Source organism: Callospermophilus lateralis, chromosome 6, assembly GCF_048772815.1.
Source record: "Callospermophilus lateralis isolate mCalLat2 chromosome 6, mCalLat2.hap1, whole genome shotgun sequence".
Taxonomy (NCBI): domain Eukaryota; kingdom Metazoa; phylum Chordata; class Mammalia; order Rodentia; family Sciuridae; genus Callospermophilus; species Callospermophilus lateralis.
Window position 1 is genome coordinate 19,987,953 of NC_135310.1, and position 18,683 is coordinate 20,006,635.

The 18,683-nt window shown below is 40.8% G+C and overlaps 1 protein-coding gene across 1 annotated transcript in view; it reads right to left on the bottom strand.

Moving 5' to 3' along the window:
- The window catches only part of Sash1 (SAM and SH3 domain containing 1), a 223,669-nt gene extending 212,795 nt beyond the window's left edge, over positions 1 to 10,874 (bottom strand). The window contains exon 1 of the mRNA XM_076858159.2: positions 10,836 to 10,874. Coding sequence (XP_076714274.1) covers positions 10,836 to 10,856 — 21 coding nt within the window. The 5' untranslated portion in view covers positions 10,857 to 10,874. The remainder of the gene's footprint in view (positions 1 to 10,835) is intronic.
- Positions 10,875 to 18,683: the final 7,809 nt, after the last annotated feature.

Here is an 18,683-nt window from a genome sequence, read left to right on the forward strand (position 1 = left end):
CACAGAGCCACATTCCTAGTCCCTCTTCTATTTTCTAAGAGAAAAACCTTATATCCTTGAAGTTTGCTTCTTAAAAAAAAAAAAAAAAAAATCCCTGAGAATAAAAATTCTGAATAATGACTGCCTTTGGAGTTGGAGGTGTGGGATGAGATAGGGGAGACATACAGAGTGACTTTCACCGTACAGGTATTATGTTTCAAAGCTGGATAAGGGTATGCAGTGGTTGGTTTATTCATTTTATCTGAAAAGTCTGGTATTAAATATTAAACAAACTTTTCAACAATCTGTCTAAAAAAAGATTTATTTAGCCTGAAATATGTTCATTGGACTGAGTAGCTTTATTTCTGGTACTTTATTGAGAGGAAGTAATCTGAAATGAGGACAAAGATTTGTTTGCCAAAATATCATCATAGCATTATTTCTTACCTAAAAAAATTGAAATAATTTAAAAGTCCAACAAAGAAGGATAATTGGGCAAATTATGTTACTTCTGTGAGCTGGAACATTACACAGACTTCAAAAAAGATGCTTACAAAGAGTTTTTAGTAACATGAGGACATGCATTTGATAAAATTTTAAGTGGAAAATCAGGATATGAAATTATGCATAAAATAAGGTTTCAAAGCTCTGGAAAAGACTTTGAAAAGAAGCAGAAAGGAAATATGGCAAATAATGGATGTCTTTGGGTTCCACAATTATGGCCTTTTTGTTCTTCTAAGTTTTTTTTTTTTTCTTTTTCCCCAGTGCTGGGGTCAAACCCAGGGCCTCGTGAATATGAGGCAAGAGCTACTGAACTATACTACCATCTCCTTTAAGTTTTAATTTTTTACACAAGAAAGCATGCACTGCTTTTATAAAATGGAAACATTTATTAAAAAATAGTCTGCCTAGTGGTTCTTATCATCACACATCTTCTGGTAGGTTCCTAAACTGGTGACTAGGATGACTTTGGGCTCTTGGTGTGAAGTGGCTGATGCACTCTTGACCCCAGTAGGTCACGGATGGCCATTTGAGGGCTGCTGATCCTCCTGGTACTTACTGCTCACCTCACATCTTAAAGATATAGATACTATTTCTCCCCAGACGGCTCATGTGTTTCCCCTATTACCGCATCTGAGGCACGATGAGATGTAGCTACGGTGAGCATGGCTCAGGGGACCCAGGAGACACACATGCTTCTGACCAAGTGGGCAGCACTCTGGCTCTTCCCTGGCCATGAGATGGCATGTTAAGAGGTTTTCTCACACGTGTGCGGTGTGCGTGCACACCACACACACACACACACACACACACACAGCCACCCTGCCTACATTTGGACCCTAAGAAGGAAGGCAAGTGGCAGGAGTCTGTGGCAGCTGTTTCAGGGCCCAGGTGGTGTCAGTCACAGCTGCGGGGGGGGGGGGGGGGGGGGGGATGGGAGGCTGGGAGGGGAGAGGAGGAGGAAGGAGCTGACCGGCAGCCATCTTTTCTTCTTCAGCTTCTCTTCCTCTTTGTTCAGTCTGCTCAGTCACACGTGGGGGGCGGGGAGTATTTGACTAATTTAACCAGTGGCTGGTGTCTTAGGATAATGAAACCCTGGCCTCACTGCAAGCCCATGAGCAGCCTGCTGGGGCCAGCCTGGGTGAGACTGGCAAGCAGTTGCTGAGGGGCCTCTCCTGGCCACCACCTAGGGTCCATGGGTGCTCTCCCTGCCCCGGGAAATCTCTGGATGCACCTCCTCCGGTGTCTTCTATGGCAGAGAAATGGGTTGTTTGGAATTGGGGCTGCAGCCAGGTCTTGGAAACAAGGACAAATAAGTGTGGGGCATGGGCTAGGCTTGGGCTGTAGATGGGAGAGGGGACATCCAGGCCTGACTCCCCATCATAGTCTTGAACAAACATCTTTATTTGTGTGTGTATGTGTGTGTGTCTAAATATGTATACACACACACACACAAAAAAAAAAAAAACTTTATTTTATTTGTTTATTTTTATGTGGTGCCTGGGATCGAACCCAGTGCCTGACGCATGCTAGGCAAGCACTCCACCACTGAGCCACAACCCTAGCCCATAAGCAACATTCTTAGTAAGTCAAGCAGTGCTCAGGTATTATTCTCCTTCCTCTCCCATGTATATAATTCCCTACTCTACCCACTTTCCCTGATACAACTATTTTTTAATTCTTTAAATTTTTTGTTTGTTTGCTTGCAGAAGTGGGAATGGAGCCCAAGGGCACTTACCACCAAGAAACATTTCCCGCTCTTTTGATTTTATTTTGAGACAGGGTCTCACTAAATTGCTGAGGCTGGCCTTGAACTTTCAATCCTCTTGCCTCAGCCTCCCAAGTAGCTAGATTACAGGCATGCACCACTACACCTGGCTATCAATTCGATTTTTTGGAAAGGATGGATGAACATGATTTCATTTAATTCCCAGAGCAACCGAATTATAACTCTAATTACCCTTTTTGTAAAAGGTTAAGAAACAAGTCACAGAAACCTGGGACTTCATTTTCCAGGGGACTGTCTTTTCTAGAAAGCATTCTTTTTTCCTACAATCTGAGAATTATTCATAATAATAACCCTTGCTAACCCATGTTGACAAAGGCTAACAAGAGAGCTCAGTTGGCCTGGCTGTGAGTCTAGAATTATCCAGCATTTACTCAACAAAATATTATGGAGTGTTCATTGTGTGCTAAGCACGAGGCTGGTAAAGTTTATATTCATTATATTCCTATTGTCACAAAAGCCCTGCCAGCCAGCTTCCTTAACAAGACTCCCAAAACACAAGAAATAAAACCAAGTCTCAACAGTGGGATACCACCAAATTAGAAGATCTGCTGCACAGAAAAGGGAATAAACAAGAGCCTAAAGAATGGGAGAAAATCTGCCAGCTCCTCCTCCAACAGGGGATTAATATCCAGAATATATAAAGAACTCAAAAAACTTGACACCAAACACAACAAAACCCAAACAGATAATCCAATCAATAAATGGGCAAAGGAGCTGAACAGAAACTTCTCAAAAAGAAGAAACACAAATGGCCAACACATATATGAAAATATACTCCTGTCTCCAGCAGTCAGGGAAATATAAATCATAACTGCACTCAGATTTCATCTCATTCCTCTCAGAATGACAATTCTCAAGAATAAAAACAATAATAAACGCTGTCCAGGATGTGGAGGCTGTTGTTGGTGGGACTACAGACTACTTGCAACCACTTTGAAAAACAGTATGGAGATTTCTCAAAAAATAGGAATAGAACCACCATAGACTCAGCTATCCCACTCCCTGATATTTATTCAAAAGAACTAAAAATCAGCATCCTATAGTAACACAGCAATTTCAATGTTTATAGAAACGAAATTTACAATAGCCAATTTATGGAACAAGCCCAGATGTCTGTAAATAGATGAATGGGTTGAGAAAATGTGGTATATATAACACAACAGAGTTCTACTCAGTTATAAAGAAGAATAAAGTTATGGCATTTGATGGCAAATGTATGGAAATGGAGAACATCATGCTAAGTGAAATAAGCCAGACTCAGAAAGTCAAATGTTTTCTTTCATATGTGGAAGTTAGAGCAAAATAAATGAGAGAAGGAGGGAAGGATAGGACATCTTAGAGATAGAGGGAAGTTCAGTAATGTGGAAGAAGGAGATCAAGAAGCAGAGTGGAGGGATGGGAATGAGGAGGCAATGTGGAATGAATTCTTTTAAAAAAAATCATGTTATGTGAGAAGAAGATTACCACTAAATAGGGAAGAGAGGTGGGAGGGAAGAGGAGGGAGAAGGGGAATTGCACGGAAGATGGAAGGAGATCCTCATCGTTATACAGAATACATGTGTGATGTTGGGAGGAGGAAAAAAAAAAGTGTGTCACATTAGATTGGGTAGAGAGAAGTGATGGGACGGGAGGGGAGGGGAAGGAGGGACAAGAAGGGCAGCAGAATAAAATAGACATTATTATTGCTGTATGTATATAGGTGATTGCATGAGCAATGTGATTCTGCAACCTGTACAATCAGAAAAATGAGAAATTATACCCCATTTGATTCAAATGTATGAATTGTCAAGATCATTGTGCTGTCATGTGTAGCTAATAAAAAAAAAATCATGCTATGTGCATATAAAAATATACTGCAGGGAACTTCACCTTTATGTATATGTAAAAAGAATCAATAATAAATAGATGCCCAAAAGGAAGTTTAGCAGATTAGAGGAAGGAGAAAGGGCAGAAAACAGAAGGAAAAAGGAGGAGATAGTAAACTGAAATTGAATTCCCTACATGTATGATTTTGTTGAGATGAACCCAACTATTATGTCTAACTATAATGTCCTAACTGGGAAAAAAAAAAGGCCCTGCCAGGTGGACACCTGGCATAAATCTAGCTTTTTAAACACCCATTTGCCCATTAGGGAGTCTAGTTAACAATTGATCTCTATTTGAGGAGCTAAATTTCACTTTAGTGTCATATGTTTTCTTGGAATTTGGTGGCGGGTGGGGAGTTTAATGATGAAAAAAAAAAAAAAAAGAAAGCATTCCACTAAAAGCACAACTAATTTTATTTTGTGTTTATATTAGGTATTTATTAAACTTGCAGAACTTTTTTTTTTTTTAAATGATAGGATTGTTCTGCATGCTTGAAAGCTCCTTTTTGTATCTGCCCTACTTTTGGATAATGGAGTTCTTTTGAGTCAGTTTATGGAAAGCCCTTTATTCAGAATTTAAATCAAATTAAAATTTATTTTGATATTTTTCTGAAAGACACCTAAACAGATGTACAAATTCTCCAAAGGGAATTGAATTTTACATGAATGGAATGAGAAAAAAAAATGGGGACAAAGATCTGGGCAACCCACCTATCATGTCCTCCCTGTCCCCAGCTCTTCTTCCTTCCCACTGGTATCCGTGGAGGACATTGTGGCTCCTATGGCTTCTGAATTTTAGGTTTTAGACAATAAATGCTATTTTTCTGTTCTCCTGAGTCAAAAGTAAGAGTGAGCCACTGGATGGAGTCAAACTTCCTGGTGACCTTTCATAGACTCTTACCTACATATTCACCCTTAAGCCAGGCCTTAAAACATTAGTGTGACATGTAAATGACTTAACATAGGGAAGACTGAGATCACCAGAGAATCAAATAACCCTTAAGTATTTGCAGAGTGGATTCTTTTATTATTGAAATGCTTATAACAATTCAAACAGAGAGAGGTAGGACTTAACATTATTTCTGCCAGCCTTACCTGTCCTTGGATCAGAATTTGTTAAATTTGTTGAATATGTTAACTATTTGAAAAAGTACCTATTTATGATGTGAGAAAATGGGATCTAATTGCTCAAAGCATTTTGGGGAAAGGCAGTACCTCGGGGTTAAGTATAAGAAAAATGGAATTATTTTAGAATGTGAGTCTGTCAAACCTAATCTAGTAAACAGAGTGCTCAAAGACTGTATATTGTTGCTTTTTAGAAAACGTCTGTTATGGTTTAGATATGAGGTATTCCCCAAAAGCTCATGTGTGAAACAATGCAAGAAGGTTCAGGGGAGAAATGATTGGGGTATGACAGCCTTAACCCAATCAGTGAATTAATCCCCTAATGGGGATTAGCTGAGTGGTACCTGAAGGTGGGTAGGATGTGGCTGGAGGAGGTGGGTCACTGGGGGCATGTCTTTGGGGTATATATTTTAGATATGGTGATTTGTGCCCCCTGCTCCTTTCTGATCATCCTGTGAGCTGCTTCCCTCTGCCACACTCTTCAACCATGATGTTCAGCCTCACCTCGAGCCCCAAGGGATGAAGCCTGCTGTTTGTGGACTGAGACCTCTGAAACTGTAAACCCCCGAATAAATTTTCCTCCTCTACTTTTGTTCTGGTCAAGTATTTCAGTCACAGCAGCAAAAAAGTTGACTAAAACAAAGTCAAAAATAAATGATTCTTGCAGGCTTGTAATCCCAGCAGCTTGGGAGGCTGAGGCAGGAGGATCATGAGTTCAAAGCTACCTTCAACAAAAGCAAGGCACTAAGTAAATCAGTGAGACCCTGTCTGTAAATAAAATTCAAAATAGGGCTGGGGATGTGGCTCAGCAACCGAGTGCCCCTGAGTTCAATCCCCTCAACCCCTTATAATAAATAAATAAACAATTCTTGGAGTGGGGATGTAGTTCAGGGTGGAGTGCTTGCCTAGCATGCGGGAGAACCTAGGTTTGATCCCCAGCACTGAAAAAAAAAAAGTCTCAAAAAGGAAGTATAGGGGCTGGGGATGTGGCTCAAGCGATATCGCACTCGCCTGGCACGCGTGCGGCCCAGGTTCGATCCTCAGCACCACATACAAACAAAGATGTTGTGTCCGCCGAAAACCGAAAAATAAATATTAAAAATTAAAAAAAAAAAAAAGGAAGTATAATTGTCTTAGTTTTTGTATTTGGGAAACAACTGGAGTATCAACATAATAATATCCATAAACTTGCAGCAAGAAGTGTTGTAGACCTTTGTGGACATTACCTAGAATGTAGATGGTGCTCTTCTGCCCCTGCAGTACTAGGTGGGTGGCAGGGATCATGTGACTTCTGCCCCATGTATGTCCTTGGAGACTGTGACTACCAACCCTGAGATGGACCTTTCCTGAAACTCTCAGCACAATCATCTGACTGGTCGGAGCGTAATGAATCAAATGTCCCTCCACGCTGTGAAGTTCTACGTAACTTTTCAGGTGTTAACATGGTATTTTGAACAGCATATCCACAGGGTTGTCCACCAAATTGAACTTTACTGTGTTGTTGATAGGAGCAGCTGAATTGACCATCTGGTCCATGCCTGAGGCCTCTTCTGTGGCACTTGCATTCCTGGGGGACATCTAGTATGACTGCCATTTGATTGAAAGGGCAGACTCCGGGGCCAGACTGCCTGGGTTCAATACTGGCTCCCGAAGCCAGGATTGCTACTCATTGTTCGTGAGCTTTCCTTATCAGTAAAATAGGATCTCATGTACCCACCTCAGTGTTGTGAAGACAAAATGAGTTAATTCATGTGAGGAGCTTAGAACAGTGCCTGGCACACGGTAAATAGTGTTAAGTGTTACCTAGTACTGCATTATTATCATTATTATTTATTTGAGGCACTCAAAACATACAAGGTACTTCTTGAGTCACAAATGCAAATAAGTGGACTCCCCAGTGTGCATGAGGAAGTTAATAACTGCTCCTTTTATTATCCTGGGCTGCAATTTCCCCATGGTGCAGCCTCTCTGCTCTTCCCTTTGCCACTGCCTGCCACCACACCACCCTCTCATACCCCTGCGCTTTCATTCTTGCATGTACTCTTTCCCCTTTCCTCTACTGCAGCTGACTTAATTCTACTTTGGGCAATTACGTTCTTATACTTAAAAATCCCCTTAACTCTTTTCCACTTTCCTTTCTCTCACTTTTCTTTATTTTATTTTGATTACCCAAGTGATACAGGAAGTGACCGATAAAAGGTGAAGCCAGGATTTTGACATATTGCATCAAAACCAGGAGGACTAAATATCAAAAGGGGAGAGTCCAAGCCTGGGCAGCGAGGCCCAGGTTCCTTCTGGCTTCAAAGTTCTGCGTCTGGCATTTCATATTTAGATTCACTGTTTTCCTAACACTTATCTTCCACCTTGTAGGGCTTAAGCCCTTGGCCAGAACTTTGAGATGGATTATCATTTAATCCTTACAACAATCCTTGAAGGCAGGTATTACTCCTATCTTCCAGAAGAAGTAGAAAACTAAACAACTTACCCAAGGCTATCTAACTTGGAAGTGGAAAGCCAGAACTCAAACCCATGTTTGTTCTCTTCCCGCTACTCATAATCCTTCCTACATATAAAAGGAAGTACAAAAACAAATGGACAAATTCCATCAATCTCATGTTCTTGAAAACATCTAAAACTCTTGCTTAAAGATTTGTAGAAGTTTCTGTGGAGTTCTTCATCCTTCTTGAGATAAACATTTTCTCCATTACTCTATCCATCCACCATCCACCCTTACATCTAATTATCGTTTCTCCATCTGCCTATCCATTCAATCATCCTTCCATCCATCCATCTACCCATAAATTCATATATCCACCAGATTATCGATGCATGGACTCTTTTATGAATTATTTACTATATATCAGGCATTGAAATAAAATCTGAAGAAATCCCTGTCGTTAAGGAGCTAGTACAGGACAGAGGGCAACATACAACAAACAAATTGCCCCATAATATGGTAAATGTTATTACATAGTGGTACTTATTAAGGTGTTATGTTAATGCAGGAAAGGTGTGTGTTTGTGTGGTTTAACTTTTCTGAGGGAGGGTTTTTTAAACTGGTATTCTTGGACCTTTAGAAGGTCAATGGAGGAACCCCCCGAAGTCCATGCAAAGTTTTCTCAGAAGGGTCTGTGACCAAAGGAGTTGAGAGATGGGAATTTGACCAGAGCATGACAGAGAAATTTTAACTGTGTTCATAATGTTAGTTGATCCAGCATTTGCCAGGAATTAGAAAGGGAAGATGGCATTCCAGGCAAAGGAAACCACAAGTGGAAACCAAATGCAAATAACTAGCTTGGACTGCAGCCCCGGGTACCATTTGAGGGATCAAGAAGAGAAAAAGCACCTAGGATAGGTGATTAGGGTCCAGCCCAAGGAAGGCTTGGCACACAAGGCCAAGAACGAATCCTCAAGGGTATAAAAAATGCTCTCAACATGATTACAATTTATCATAAAATTTATCCTCCAATGCTGTTGGACAAAATGATAAGTTTTACTATCTTTTTCCAGATTTTCTAAATTTTAAGGAAAATTTGCATTGAGGAGTTGAGCTAGGAGCCTAATCTTGTTTCTAGGGGATAATGTGTTCTCAGTTCCAAACACTGACTTACAAAACTTCTGAGGAGCAGTGAGGCTGCAAATTGGCATGGTGGCATAGTCCATTGGTGCCATGGTGGTATATTACCAAATGCCAGGTGTTCAAATTTGGGGCTGTAAGAGGAGGGGTCAGGGAAATAGGATTCAGTCCCAAATGAAGATGTGCTTCTTTTGTTGCTTAGAAAGAGGCAAAGGGTTCTTTGGATGTGAATTATATTTGAGGTAATAGTAGTTAGATTTATAATCCAGGAATCAATGTGGAATTCTCTGCCATATTGCCTTTATTTTCTTTCCAAACATCTGGGGTTGAGGAATTAATTAGGTAGATTAACTAGATTAGTTAAATTAAGACATATATGTACACAGTCAGCTCTCAATAAGGAAGTCAGTCTGCACTGGAACCATTTCTCCAGATTTTAAAGCTCATTTGCTGGTTGCCTTAGATAGGACAGGAATGATGTTTCTGAGCCTGGTAAGTCCCCTTTCTATCTGAGCTGATCAATACCATCTTTTTGCCTCTTCCAACACAAAAACTCGAATGTGCTTGCTTCCTTTTCTAAAAGAAAGCTTCTGTCTCCTACGAGGGCATAGTCCCATGACACAGTTTCCAGTCAAATTTTGGCATCTGAAGAACATTTCCTCTTTCAAGAGTTGTGGGCAACCCGTCAAGAGGGAGCAGTCTTTTGGCATCTGGACTGAAAATGTTACCTGCCAACTGGGCTGCTCTCGATGTATTGTTTCTGAGACTAGAGGAAATTCACGGAACAGAGCAGGCTTTGTCCTGTTGGAATGTTTTTGATGAGCACATCTGTACCGAGTTGAAGGGAAAACCAGCCACTTGTCTGTCCACTTTCTCCCATCCCAGCTTTCCTGGGGCTTCCAAACATTCTCACAGGGTGTGACTATTATCTACCAAGACACTGTCCAGAATCTTTGCATTGTTAAAACCATAACTCTGCCACCATGCAGTTCATACGCGGTTGCTCCAAGTGGCCCTCTGGTGCTTTCTCTCAGTTCCCTATTCTCTACCTCTGCTCCCCGCTTATCAAGAACAGAGTGGACCTTCCCCAAGGCAGGGGCTCACTAGGTCAATATATCTCAACTGACATTTCTTCCAGAGCTGTCTTCCACCATTCTACTTTCATTCAACACATATTTATTGGGCACCACGGTACCACACACCAACCTCATCTTCTCAGAGGTGCTGGTGAGCAAAACAGAGTTCTGGAAGCAACCCGAGAGGCCTCCATTCGCCCAAGCCCAACCGAGAACCAGAACAGGAGTCTGAAGGGCCTGCCGGGCCAGGCTGGGGGTCTCAGCTCCAGACATCCATCTCCTGGGCCTGCAGACCCTTGCTTGTGACTTCCATGTTCTTTTCTTTCCTTCAACCATCTCTCATGAACAAAGCTGATCTCTTTTTAATGAAAAGGGCAAAAAATTCCACACTCTATAATAATATAAATACTGTTTCATCAGAGAAGACAGACAACGAACTAGTTCAGCAAACTGAGAAGAAAACTCCTTGAGTAGAATATTAGATGCTAAATAGTTAATCCGACGGTCCTGGTCCCCAGAGTCTTGTAATATGCAGTACACAGCTACATCCCTCATTCTTAGCATGAATCTAAAAAATTTTCACAGATAAGCAAAGGGTAGGAAAAGCTCTGGTATCTAACAGTAAAAACTTTTCTTGGCTTACAAAAACCTTTTAGGGTCTTGGAGGAAAATAAATATCTGCATAATTATATCAATATTTCTTGTCTAATAAATGATAAGTCACAAAAATGGCAAACCTGGCAGCATAATGCTGACTCGGAGGCCGCCTAGCTTCTTGGAATTTTGAGCAATTCCTTGGCAACCCTGAGAATGCCTGGAAAAGGACAGTTTCCCACCACAGTCCTCTCCCGAATATTCCTGCCCAAGTCTCAAAAGGAAGCCACAAAACAGACTTAAAACTTGAAAACCGATAGCCCACGTACCCTGTCCTCTCGGTCCTCCATGAAGGTTGCTGCTTGCTCGTGGTCTATGGGGCCATACGTTCAAATGTCTCCCACTTCCTCTCTGACTCACGAGTCCTCAGCTCTGATGATGTAAGGCTCTTAGTGGGAATCTGTTTTCAATTCAGGGCAGATGTGGGACACTCGGGTAGCCCCAGAGATTATCAACTTTAAAACAAATCGCCTTCGGGATGATAAGTCCAGAGGCAGTAACTACTTCCTGAGGCCTCATTGGGGACCTTCCAAATACTTCACATAGAACACAATAACTGGGACACAAAAGCAAGATTCCCTCTTTGGGTTCTCAGACTGTAAAACGAAGCTGCAGAAACCCCTCAGAAGCAAAGCTTGGAAATGTATCTTGGAATGTTTAAACAGAAATGCAGATATTCTTGCAACAGACAACAGGGCTTGCAATGTTCCCCTTCCCACCTCCCCAAAACTGTCTTCACACTGTGTTTGGCTCACTGAGTTTAGTTTTTCCACAAATTGAAATTGAATTGTTCTGGTTCAGAGTTTTCTTGGCTCAAGAAAAGGAAGGGGAGGACTATTCCAAGACTTCCACAGAGAAACATCTAGAAATCCATTCAACACGGTAAGTTTAATGTTCTAGAATGAGCGTTCACGCTGCAAGAACTGTCTACATCTCAGCACACCCTCCGTTCTGAGACGACTCTATAGGGTTGGCCCATTCGCCAGATTTCAAACTCTAAAAATCTTTAGCTGGTCTTTAACATAATTTAATCCAAGTTAATAGCCCTGAAAAGAAAGAGCTTACAAAAACACTAATTTCAAAGACATCTGAATGGGGAAAAAACACTTAATTATAAACTTTCCTTGTAATAAAATAAAATTTTGTATAGTCGTTTAAAATATTAAAGTAAATGTACCTGGTATTTCCTATATATAGGTACAACTTGTGTGAGTCATATCAGTGAACAGTCAGAAGATAGACATATTAAAAATATATATTTAGAAAACAATATATTACTTAAAATATATCCTTCTTGGACATCATTACCCTAAGTACATGTATGAAGACACGAATGGTGTGACTCTACTTTGTGTTCAACCAGATATGAAAAGTTATGCTCTATATGTGTAACATGAATTATAATGCATTCTTTTATCATATATAACAAATTAACATTTAAAAAACGTAAAGAGACATAATATATTTGGAAAATACATATATATACATTGGTACTGGGGCTTGAACTCAGGGGCAGTCAACCATTGAGCCACATCCACAGCCTCATTTTTGTATTTTATTTAGAGACAGGTTCTCACTGAATTGCTTAGTGCCTCAACGTTTCTGAGGCTGGCTTTGAACTTGAAATCCTCCTATCTCAGCCTCCTGAGCCACTAAGATTATAGGTGTGAGCCACTGAGATTACAGGTATGCACCACCATGCCCAGCCAAAATATATATTCTTTAAAAATAATGTGCGACCTCACAGAGTTACACGTAAAATATTAAGTCACCAAAAAACATTAGAGCTACTATTTCTCCTAACTTCATGAGGAAAGATAGACTAAACCACCAATTAAACTTATTATATCTTAGAAATGTATTAAAATAATCCTTAAGCAGCATGCTAAGGGGTATTAAGAGTTCTGGAGGGGACACAAAGGGACCTGCCCCCAGATCTCTCTGTAAGGGAGTTTTGACCCAACATGCCACCACTTAGGTCCAGTGTGCTTATTTGTGAAGAAGCTGAATTAGGTAGATGATTTCTTAAATCCAAGCCTCAAATATCAGCAATGATGTGCTAACCAAGACCTGGTAGAATAGCAGGTAAAAGGCTTTTTTCTTTTGTTTTCAAAAGTTACCACTAACTGCCACTAGGGTGACAGCTCAGATTGAATTCTTTTCTCTCTCAGAATATATTGACCATTAAGACTGAAACAGTAAATTTTAGCTAAAAAGTTGGATCTGAAGGGTGAAGGTACCTAACACCTTATACCGGTTTGACACTTAAAAGTTTCTTTGGGTTGATAGGATTTTAGGGAAACAATGACTAAAGGTGTTGATTCCCAACTTTTGATCCTGCTCCTGGGCATCAAAAATACACTTACTGGGCAATTAGGATCAGTTTAATGAAAATGCTTTCTCTCTCTCTCTCTTTTGTTAGGAAAGTTAAATGGCTTTTTTTTTTTTTTTTTTGGTGGGAAAGTGGTTGAGGAAAGCCAGATGTTGTCAGCGAGAGCGAGTTATTTTGACCGGCAGAGGTAAGGAGGGGGACCCCACAGCTGCAGGACAGCATGGTTTGGGGAAGGAGCCACAGCTTGTGAGCCAGGAGGTTCAAAATCTAGTTCTAGGCATGCTCCTGGCTAGCTGGGTGACTGGCCACAGCGCTTCCCTGTTCTCAGCCTGTTTCCTGTCTATACTAGGAAGACTCTGGTTGGCTCATCCTCCCCCAACAACCCAAAGAGAAATTCTACCCTTGGGACATAGCATTTGTTTTCAAAGTTGGGTCTCGGGGCATAGACGCCAATCCCACAAAATCAATGCGTACCAGAGAGTACAGTGCACATCCAGCCGTAATTGAGATCAGGCAAACATCTGCAGCTCGCCTTCCAGACACTCTATTTTCCCCCCCATGGTCCTCGGAGACACCCACTCACCTGCAGGAAGGAGCTCAGACACACAGTAAAGCCTGGCATGAAAAACATCGTCAATAAGGTTTTCTTCCCACAAACCCATTCTCATTTCTCAGCTGTAATTTGAAAGCTATGAACATTCTTTAAAATAATCATGTATAATAGTGGGGTAATGGATCAAATGGTGCCCTTCCTACAGATCTCACATGTTCTAACCCAGAATGTGACTTTATTTGGAGACAGGATCTTTACAGAGGTGATTACATTAAAAGGAGGCCTCAGGGTGGGTCCTAATCCAGTATGATTTATGTCACAACAAGGGGAAATTTGGTCACAGAGACCTGTGTACAGGGAGAATGCCATGCAAACAGGAAGAAAGTCACGGACAAGTCAAGGACAGGCCTGGAGCAGATCCTTCTTTTCACAGTCCTCAGAAGGAGCCAACCCCTTGATAACCTAATCTTGGTCTTCTGTCCCTCAGAACTATAGGAGATAAATCTCTTTTGCGTAAGCCACCAGAGCATGGCACTTTATGACGGCAGCTCCACAAACCAATACAACCAGCATCCCAAGAACCCTTAATTGTGCATATGACACCTTGCATCAGACTGTGTGCCAGACACTCACTGCCCACAAATCAAAGCACTATGGGGCCAAAGAGGGCAGGAGCTAGAAGAAATGGGCCCTAGAGGTAGGCTGACAATGAGGAAAGGTCAGCAGCTATCAGTTGTTGTTTTTAAAAAATCCTGATATGTATCTGTCCCTCATCCCCTAGACACACAATCTAACACTGAAATGATTTACCAAAGCACAGAAAAATACAAACAACCCATGAAATCCTAAAGACACCTGCTCAAATGCTCATGACTCTGTCCTTGTTCAGGGTCTGGTGTACCCTGGCCCACCACCAGAGCCAGGGCTCTGCTCTCTTGCTACCAGCACCTCCAGGGGGCATGTGACTCCAACACAGAGGTGCGGCTAACTAATTGTCAGGACTTATTAATTAATAAGAACTTTTCTCCAAGTGGAAGCCAGTATACAGCTATACAGTGTTATTATTTTGTTTCATGAAGGGTAGGTGACATTGAGTTTTCTCTATTAAAGTATGTTATCTAAAGTAAAAGAAAGGCTGGGATATAACTCGGTCATGGAGCCTAGCATGCAAGAGGGCCTGGGTTCAGTCTTCAGTACTTGAAAAAATAAATCAATAAAATAAAAGAATTAATAAAAGAAGATGCTAGAACATGGGAATGGTGAATGCGCAATTACACAAGCATTTATTACACAGCGAGTTGCTACAGCTTCCAAAGATAAAATTCAGACCAGATCCAGCACCGTGATTCCCAAATGCTTTATCTGGCAACATTTAGAAGTGAGTAACTTGTACAAAGCCATTACAAAGGAAACACAAATATTACAAACTTTTAGATTGATTAAAATCAATCTCCATTATCCACTTTTTAAAAAGCTTAGAGGTAAGCTGAGCCTGATGATGCACGCCTGTTATCCTAGCAACTTGAAAGGCTGAGGCAGGAGGATTGCAAGTCTGAGACAAGCCTTTGCAACCTAGTGAGACACTGTATCAAAATAAAATAAAAAGGGCTGGGGATGTAGCTCAGTGGTTAAGTTCCCCTGGGTTCAATAGGAAAAAAAAACAAAAAAACACAAAAACAACCAAACAACCCTACCACCCCAAACTTAAAGGTAAATGTCATTTTTGAATACTGACAGTATTTATGACTCAAAGCTGGGGACAAGTAAGGCAGGACTCAGACAGAGCAGGAAGTAGGGAGGAAAAGTTTAAGGTTAACTTCATAGGCCAGGCAGGTGGATACAGCCCCAGAGGAAATGGGATTTCACTAGACAATTTTTCAAAGGCAATGTTAGAATGTTCCAGAACTCATAGCTCAATGTTTCCAACAGTCTGATGCTTTCAAAATTCTGAGGAGTGGAAATATCTACTGCTGTGCATAGTTGAGCCATGTCTTGAAACTTTGGTATCAACAGCTGATTAACTTTTTTCCTTTTGTATTTACCAATTTTCTATGGCATAGCCTGTCTGTATGTTTCTTACATTAAATCTGATCTACTTAACTTTCCCATGAGAGCTATAAGTAACTGTAAAAACTTCAGAGAGCTGTGCAATATATCCTTTTAGGAGAGGAAAAATAAAAATTTAGCTGCATCTGTCCCATTTGGAGGTCAATCCCCACTGCACCCACCATAGAGCTTAGTTTTTTATTTTATTTCACAATGCTCAAACATTTTTTTCTCAAATGGAAGAATTTTTCTTTCAGTGCACTTCTTGGCATGCTGAGTTGTCTGATTCTGAAAAGTTTTATAATGTTGAAAATCTTTTCCATCAGTCAAGACTTCCTGAACCAGAAAGTGGCCGTGAGGATTCCTGCAGATAGGGAAACAGTCCACAGTGCATTATGCATTGTCTCCATAGTTGGTTGACACACATCGGCCTTCCGTTCATGGGATTCATAATGTTTCACATGGTTCTGAGATGATTCAAGTGTGAAGACTTTAAACAACATCCCTTCCAACTCTCGAGCTATGATTCAACACATTATTTCTCACAACTGCCTGCTGATAAGAGTCAATGAAGGATGCTTGTGGAATAGACTGGTTCCCAGCTTCCTCCCTTGAAAGGTTGATTCAGTAGGTATGGAGGGATTTGGGGTCTCTGATAAAGAGCAAGTTTAAGAAACAGTTTGCTTCCTGACTCTTAATCTTGGTTGTATATTAGAATCACTTGGAAAACTTAAAAAAAAAAAAAAAAAAAGGTACTGATCCTGGATCCCACCTGCAGAGATCCTGGCTTAGTCCAGGGCAGAGTCTGGAAATTTGAATTTTTTTGATAATTATTTTCATAATTTTTTTTCTGCTGACTTATTGAGACAACAGACAGCCAGTTAACTCAGCACATGAGAATGCAATATCTAACATCCTCATGAAGGTATGCAAAGTGCTTTTGCATACGTGTGTGATTTGAATCCTTGACAACCAGCAGATAGAGTTGATGCTATCTTTCTTTCATAGATAAACAAAGTAAAGCTCAGAGCAGCTTGACGGAAGTCCCACTCTAAGCAGAGTTCTGGAACGCTCTATGCCCCTTACTAGCTCTCCAACTCCCTAGTCTCCCTCTAAAGGATGACAAAAACAAAAACAAAAACAAAACAAAAACAAAACAAAAGCAACTCTGTGTACCTAGAGATTCTCTTGCATCAATATCATTGTTATTAATGACAATACTAAAACAGTGGCAGCCCGCACAGGGCCTTTCTCCACCTGGGCTGAGTGCTCTGGGTGTGTTATCTTAATGTCTTAAGGACTCCATGAGGTAGATTATGTCCCCATTTTTATAGGTGATGAAACTGAGCTTAAACTTGCTCTTTATCAGAGACCCCAAATCCCTCCATACCTACTGAATTGGAGAGTAAGCAACTTGCCAAGGGGCACATTGCTAAGCAACACTTTTATTTTATATAAACCTCTTCTTCCTTTTCCTCCCATTCAGCCAAATTTTATCAAGAGAAGGAGGAATCTGGGAAGTATTTTACAGTAAATTATTACAGATGAGTACAACTTCTCTGAACTGCATTATCACTTCTCCTGTGGCGATTTGGATCTTTTAAGAAACTTCTAGAACCATCCTTTCAAAACATGAGTATCAGAAATTTGATTAGTTCAACTGCAGAATCACGGGCTGTCGCTTCCTAAGCAGCCCTGCTTCCCAGAGATGGTCATAGTGCCCTGAATTGAGTTATAATGTACCAGAAAGCTTAGGTCTGGGTCCCAAATGCTTTTCATTAGCTGTGGGATCTTGAGCCAGTCATAGTTAGGACAATATTCTCATATCTACTTTTCCACGATTTCAAAAGAACCCAACTTACTTTTGTTTCATCAGTAGTCAGAACTCAAAGTTGGTCGAGTGAAAAATTTGTGTTCTAGAGGCTTAAGAGGCAGGAGGAACCCCGTGGTCAGCTACAAAAACCCTTTATAGAAACACTGAACCATTTTATCATGTTATGAGGAGGGAGAAAGAAGTAAAAGGACAGAATTTCTTTATCTTTCTATTTTCTAAGACTCTTATTTAGAGGGGGGAATTTTAGTTTTTTTTTTCTTATGCAAAGTACAAGTTATGTCAAGACTGAGGAGGAATTATGTTTTAAGTACACTTACAAAAAGCATAATGGCTAATAAAGCATGCAACACATCATCTTATATACAAAACTCCATTTGGTTAAAAAAAAATGTTTATTGAGCACTTAGTATGTTAGGCACTGGGAATACTCTGATGGCAAATGTCCCCACCCTCAGAAAGCACACTTTTTAGGTGGGCCTACAGACAAAGGTAAAAACAGATTAGAAACAGAGTAACTATGTTAAATCCAACCAAAGAAACTAGGGATGGAGAAGGTTCCCACTTGGGATGTGACAAGCAGGTGAAGGTGATGTTTGCACTGGAAGAATCTGAAGAAGCCGGCTATTCTGAGTGTGAAAGGAAGCGCATTGCAGGCAGAAGAGAATCCCCTGAGTCAGGAAAAAAGGTTGGTGTAGTCAAGAAGCTGGAAAAAAATCAAGTATTATTGGAGTCTGGGGCATATGGAAAGAGGATGATACAAGGCCAAAGGGCTTTGAGGTGTCACGTCTCATGGCCCTCATGCGCCATGGTACAGAGAGTTGGTTTTACTTGAAATTCCGTAAGGACTAGGGTAGGCCCTTCTTCATCCTTATCAGTGTCCTTATGAGAAGAGAAAATTCAGATACACAAAGAGAAACCAGGGATGTGTGAACACAAAGACCACAGGAGGAAAGGGAGAAGGGGCACCTGCAAGCCAGGCAGCGAGGCCCCAGGAGAATCCAGCGCTGCTGACATGTTGATTTTTACATTAGCCTTTGAAATCCAATGAGAAGCAGAGGATTTTTCTGTGTGTGCACCAGTGCAGAATTTTAAACAGAGAAGCAACATGACCTGAATCCTGCCTTAACATACCTCCGGCGGCACGTGGAGAAAGGATCAGAGGATATTGCAGACAATATCCTCTCTTTCTAAGCGTTAGAGAAAGCAGAAATTAGAATATCTGCTCATGTTTTTAAAGCAATCTTCTAGGGACATACTCCTTCATATTTTTGTAGGAATAACAGTTACATTTAAAATCAGGACAGGATTATAGATATGTAGGCAATCAAGCATTAACCTGCCTAGCTGGGGAC